The 6,636-nt window shown below is 35.4% G+C and overlaps 2 protein-coding genes across 2 annotated transcripts; both read left to right on the forward strand.

Moving 5' to 3' along the window:
- The first annotated feature begins 604 nt into the window (after positions 1 to 604).
- Positions 605 to 3,756, forward strand: LOC139895841 (rop guanine nucleotide exchange factor 7-like). The gene is made up of 7 exons (XM_071878392.1): positions 605 to 1,070; positions 1,409 to 1,525; positions 1,615 to 1,769; positions 2,192 to 2,266; positions 2,349 to 2,639; positions 2,722 to 3,057; positions 3,137 to 3,756. Exons 1-7 carry the CDS (start codon positions 812 to 814, stop codon positions 3,623 to 3,625), a joined length of 1,722 nt encoding a protein of 573 aa, XP_071734493.1. The 5' UTR covers positions 605 to 811; the 3' UTR covers positions 3,626 to 3,756.
- Positions 3,757 to 5,834: 2,078 nt separating this feature from the next.
- Positions 5,835 to 6,624, forward strand: LOC139895842 (uncharacterized). The gene is made up of 2 exons (XM_071878393.1): positions 5,835 to 6,291; positions 6,379 to 6,624. Exons 1-2 carry the CDS (start codon positions 5,952 to 5,954, stop codon positions 6,393 to 6,395), a joined length of 357 nt encoding a protein of 118 aa, XP_071734494.1. The 5' UTR covers positions 5,835 to 5,951; the 3' UTR covers positions 6,396 to 6,624.
- The last annotated feature ends 12 nt before the right edge of the window (positions 6,625 to 6,636 follow it).

Genomic DNA, 6,636 nt, shown 5'->3' on the forward strand with positions numbered 1-6,636 from the left:
ACTACCCTAAGTCAATAAAATTAAAATATATATTTAAAAATATAACACGTGTTGTGTACCTATAAAAACATACTGTAAATAAAATATCTAACCACAAAATTTTAAAACATTAATTAAAACGGTTCTAAGTCATTAAACTCACCTTCAGATTAAAAAAAAAAAAAAAAAAAAAAAAAAAAAAAAAAAAAAAACAACTCACCTTCAAAGTTTAAATCAAAATATATGATGACACTTACTTTAAATTGTAACTCCTTGGGGTAAAAGAAGGAGTTAAATTTTAAATCTTGCAAAACAGAAGAAGTAGGAAAACAGGACAAAAGAAAAGTAATTTGTCCTTTATTCAAATACATCAAAAGTAACAGTCTCTGGGTTGAATTTTGAGACACCTATCACTCTTCCCTACTACTACTACGGCTATATCTTTTTGCTATTTTCCCATTCTATTCTATCATCTATCACTATTTTGATTCAAACAAACAGACCCCCTTGGGATCAAAGCTTTTGCCTTTTTTCTTAAAAATCAAACTTCAAAAAATTGATCACACATAACTCTGTTTTCACTTTTCACAAACCCTGTTTTTTATTTTTTAAAGTAAGCATTTCATCTTTTTCTTTTTAATTTTTGGAAACTGTGAAGCCTTTCAGGAGTTTAATCAAAGGCTAAAGTAAACCCATATTTATTTATTAATTAATCTAAAATTTAAATGAGCGGTGATCAGTTATTACCATATCAAGAAAAAGGAACAGAGTATTGAAATTTGAAAACTTTTAATTAAAGGGGATTAAAAAGATTTGACAATTTGGGATTTTGATGGAAAATTCAGGTGATAAAATTGTTAAAAAAGATGGGTTTGAATTTGAATCGTTTGAAAGCAGAATAACAAGTTCAAATTCAAGCAATTCAGTCACTTTATTGAATGAGTCTTGTTCTTCTCCGACTCATCTTGGTTGGCCTATCAGAAAAGCTCAGCTGATCAGCAAATGTAGTGATGTTTCTGTAGACAATTTAACATCAAAAGCCCAACTTGATAAAGAATCCAAAATCAAGAAATTGGGTAAAGAAGTATCAGGTACGTTTACTTTTTGGTCTCTTTTAGGATATACTCTTTCTTGGCAATTATAAAAAAAAAAAAAAAACCAAAAAAAAAAAAAAAAACATTTTTATAAAAAAAAATGTACAGTAAATTTTGATCTGATTAGGTAGGAAAGACTGAATTTTGTGTGTTCAAGTTATTTGAATTTGAAACTTGATAAATGGGTTAGGGATTAGGGATGCTTTCAAGATTTTATGTATTAGTAAAAAGTTACAAGCTTTATCACTTTATTGATTCCAGTTACTTTATTGTTTCCCTTCTTTAAGTTAATGCATTTTATACACTGTTTTGCAATTATTATTAACTTTGAGTAGAAATGGAAATGATGAAAGAAAGATTTAGCAAATTATTGCTTGGTGAAGATATGTCTGGAAGTGGCAAAGGGGTTTGTACTGCTTTAGCCATCTCAAATGCTATCACAAATCTTTGTGGTAATCACAATTTTCACAAATTTAAGAATTTATTTGATAATGTTTTAAATTTGATAGATTTTTGGGTTTGTGTGATGTTATTGGTGCAGCCACTGCATTTGGTCAATTGTGGAGATTGGAACCCTTGCCTTATGAGAAGAAACACATGTGGCAAAGGGAAATCGAATGTCTTCTTTGTGTCAGCGATCACATTGTCGAATTTAAACCCTCTTGGCAAACATTAGCAAATGGGACTAAGCTTGAGGTAATTATTCGTTTGCTTTTGCATTTCAAGATTATTATATAAAGGTGGAAATTTTGCACAATTTATCTGAAATTTGTTCAAATGGGTCAATCAAACCAATAGCTTAAAACTGCCCAAACAAGTTTGAAGTTGCCAAAATGTATGTATTATTATTGCATATGTATCATTGCAATAATATGTTTTAGGTAATGGATTATTAATTCGCTAATTGCTAAAAAAAACTAGACTAACAAGTGATTGCAGGTAACTTAACCCAACTGTCCCATTCCATTACTTCTATGTGAACCCATTTTGACTAGTCACATGACCCATCCATCTTGCACCTTTATGACTGTAAAAACGTTTCACATTATCCGTGTTGAATTTCGAATAAAGGTCCATTTTTATTATATTAACACATTTTAAAATTCATGCTACCTTAGATCATGACGTGCAGACCACGATCAGATATCTTTATTAACCTCCCAGCTCTTCGGAAACTAGACAACATGCTTCTGGTTAGTGTTCGATCATCAAACTAACCATTATTGAACATATAAATTTGATCTTTTTCTGATTATTTACTGATATTTCTCACAGGATATACTTGATAGTTTCAGTAACACAGAGTTCTGGTACGTTGATAAGGGGGTAACAACACCAGAACCCGAGTGTTTAGCCTCATTTCATAAACCATTACAACGCCAAGAAGAAAAATGGTGGCTACCAGTTCCTCGTGTCCCAGCTGGCGGTCTACAAGAAGATACACGCAAAAAACTAAACCATAAGCGTGAATCCGCTAATCAGATCTTAAAAGCTTCCATGTCTATCAACAACGTTACTCTGTCTGAAATGGAAGTTCCCGAATCATATTTAGAATCCCTTCCGAAGGTATAAATTGAATAGATGATATGGTTAGTTGCAGATTATTCTTATATAAGTTTTTACAATGGATTTTGTGTGTGAATTCTAGAACGGAAGAGCGTGTTTAGGAGACTTGATCTATCAGTATATAACGTCCGAGCATTTGTCATCAGAAATTTTGTTAGATTGTCTTGATCTTTCTTCTGAACACGCTGCTTTAGAAATTGCAAATCGTGTGGAGGCAGCAATTTACATTTGGCGTAAAAGACCTCACTCGAAACCATTACCTAAAACGTCATGGGACACGTTTAAGGACCTAATGGCTGATGGGCATAAACACGATCTACTATCTGAACGAGCAGAAAGCCTCTTGCTTTGCTTGAAACATCGTTTTCCTGGACTAACTCAAACCTCACTAGACACCAGCAAGATTCAGTGTAACAAGGTACTTTTACTCCTTTTTTTTATGAAACTGTTATATAGATTATTTAATGTTAGTATTTTTATTGTTATTATTTTTTCAGGATGTAGGAAAATCGATTTTGGAGAGCTACTCGAGAGTTTTGGAAAGCTTAGCATACAACATTGTGGCACGGATTGATGATTTATTATACGTAGATGACTTGTCTAAACAAACAGAAAATCGAGTATCTAAAGTGAGCACTAGTAGTCTCAAAAGGGTGTCAGTGTCTATCACCAGTGGCTCACCGTATAGACCTTCTTTTGGGACTCCAAAGTTTTCACCAGGACCATTAGTGAGCCCTGTAAGGGGAGACAGGACTCCTTTCTTGACTAGCAATGGAAACAGTAACAAGACGTCTAGCCGGGGATGTGGGGTCCGGCGAGCTTTAACGAGCTATCTTGCTGGTGAACCGAGACCGAAAAGTCTGGAAGGTCCTGGTTGTTGTAATTCAAGAGTTGCAGACATGCCAACTTCTCGGAGTAGCATAGACGGTGGACCGTGCCAAAAGGAGAACCGAACACCAGCTAGGGTGCCAAGACCCGATCGCTGAGGTACAATCTGAAGTATAAGGACTGAGAATATAGTTACAGGTTGTTTTGTCTCCCAGTTAATATTGTGTGTTGTCTATGTGTAATGGAATGATGCTGAAACTTCAATGAATTACTAGTTGACTGTTTTACCTTTGAAGTAGTTGTGCACCTATACTATATGGTCTTAATGAAACTTTGTACTAGTAAATTGTTGAATTTTGGAATGAGTTAGTGTCATAAACTAATCATGATTGAATATTGATGAATAAAAGTTGTTAGATTTACAATTTTCTACCAGAATACTAAATGAAAACTTAATGTCATAAACCTCTCCCTCACAACTATTAATTAAAAAAGTAGTTAGGTATTGAAGTTTGTTTGATTGTTACTAGAGCTTATTTACAATATGTGGATTGTGGTGTCAAATCTGTTGTGTCCAACCGAAAAAGATGGTCGAAGATCTAATCTAGTCGTTATCCGGATAGCTAAAATATCATGTGAAACACGTCGTCTTATTACTTTACTTGTGGGGATGGCAATGGGCAGGAAAAAACCCGCCCCGCAGATACCCGTGTCCGTGATAGGCGGATTAAAACAAAACAATTTTACCCGCAGGTAAGAGGCGTGTAAATTGTGTACCCGTTGACCGGTCGCGAGCGAGTCGTTGATATATAATACCCACGACGGGTACTATCCGACCCGTGAATCTGTAATTACTCGTTTAAGAAATCTGCGGGTATACACGCTAACCCGCATAAATATATTTATTTGTACATTTATGTACGGCTCTAGTTATTGAGTCGACAGCAAGCGTCGTTTTATTGACGACTTCACTGACTCTTAGAGCCTAAATTAAATTTCAGGCAGGATTTAAAACCCATGAAAATTTGATTTTACCATTTTCATGGCGTCTCAATTTTATTTTTTAATTTATTTTATTTTTTAATTTTTTTCCTACTTATTGGCTGGAGGTCCACTCGGAAGCAAATCTCCCTATCCGTCGAATAGTGAGAGGGATGACTTTCTCTACTTTTAAGAGTGTTTTCACTATGGGTAGAGAAATGACTTGTCTTTATTCTCGGATAAGGGAAACATTGTCTATATCACACCTCCCCCATACACCACTTATGTGGTATTGAGTTTTGTTGTTGTTGTTGTTGTTCATGTTGTATTTGTACATTAATATACTTATTTTATCAATGTAAATTCATAAATATTTGTAGGTTTACCCGCGGGTCGTGGGTATCCGTGGCACAACTTTGATAATATGTATACTTATTTTAACCCGTGGGTTTGCCCCAATTTACCCTTGACGGGTAGACGGGGTAGAATTATTTTTTAACTGACGGGTTATGGGTATTAAGGATCCGTGCCTGTTACCCACGTGCGTCATTCCGATTTACATTTGACGTGCGTCATATATTAGAGCACTCGGTACCCGTCGTCACTCTTTGCCATCACCACTACCGACGACGGGATCGACCGTTGGTCGACACCGGGCCGATGTCGATCTCTCCGTCGGTTTTCGAAGTCGAGCATGGGACGGTGGAAAATATGACCGTTGCTGCTTTGGTTTTGAAAAATGGACGGGAAAATATGGATGGGAAAACTGGACACCTCCACTCGTGTTACCGAAAGTCAATTTCGAGATCCATTTTGGACCTTGAAATGGACACGGTGCTCTTAATAAGAATGTTCTTCGGATTGGGTACTTGATTTCTGCAGTGTGTTCGGTTTGTGGGTGTGTGTTCTTGATGATGGCTCTAGCGAATGTGGCTCAGATCAAGCTTGGAACTTTAAGTTCTGGGGGTTTACATGCTTATGGTGCTATAATTCTTGTTTTGACTTTTGTTTCTTTGGTTGGATATTTTGACTTATGTTTTCTTTGTTTTGTTTGCTTTCACCCTAAATTTTTAGATTAGTTAATAAGTTTGAGATCATGATTTGTCACCATCACAACATCTAGCATTTGTTAGTGTTTACTTTCGGTGACAAATTATTGAACTTTATGCTACTCCTATTATATATGCAAGGTTTTATGTATAATGGGGTTGGTGAGTTGAGGTTTTGTAGTTAAAGAATGTCCACTTCCTTGTTTAGTATGACATCTGTTTAGTTTCAAGATGTAATGATTAATGAGCATAATGAATTCTAATTCTAATATTTAGTTCAAATTTAATAAATAGTGTTGGTGGTTCAAAATCTTGATGGTGTTTCCACCATTGAAGATAGTGTAAACTACGTGTAAACAACTCTGTTACTACCTAAACTAGTATAAAACCCTATGCATATGTGCAAGTATATGAATTCATATGCTGTATTAAATATTCAAACAACTTAAACAAAATGGAAAGTTCAATGAAAAACATATTTCTTTTAGGGTTTCTTTTGGTTCTTGTGATTGCTGGATTCAGTGAAGTTAATGGGGCCGGTGAGTGCGGGAAAGCGAATCCCGACATGGAAGCGTTCAAGCTCGCTCCTTGTGCTTCGGCTGCACAAGATCCGAATGCATCAGTTTCGTCCAGTTGTTGTTCTGCGGTCAAGAAATTGGGTCAAAACCCGAAATGTTTGTGTGCGGTTATGCTGTCTAATACTGCTAAAAGTTCTGGTGTGAAGCCTGAGATTGCAATGACGATTCCGAAACGATGCAACATTGCTGATCGCCCCGTTGGTTATCAATGTGGAGGTTTGTTAAGTATAGTAAATTTTGCTGATTTTATTAACTCATGGAATATTATTTTAGACTGACATGGTTGTAAATTTTGCTTTGCAGCTTATACATTGCCTTGAAGTATGCTGCTTGTGTCCATGGAAGTTATGTGATGATGTCTGCAGGTTGTACCAGTGAGCTAATGGTGTTCAGTCATGTGTTTAATAAATAAGTAACAAATAACTTGTGTGTTGTTTGTTGTCTTTAGTTAATGGGTTGTTATTTTTCTGGTGTTGACTTTTTACAAGGGTCAACATCTATGTATATGCAACTTAAAAGATGAATGCAATTTGATATTTGGATTTGACATGTTTAGCTACT

This window comes from Rutidosis leptorrhynchoides, chromosome 3 (genome assembly GCF_046630445.1).
Source record: "Rutidosis leptorrhynchoides isolate AG116_Rl617_1_P2 chromosome 3, CSIRO_AGI_Rlap_v1, whole genome shotgun sequence".
Classification (NCBI taxonomy): Eukaryota; Viridiplantae; Streptophyta; class Magnoliopsida; order Asterales; family Asteraceae; genus Rutidosis; species Rutidosis leptorrhynchoides.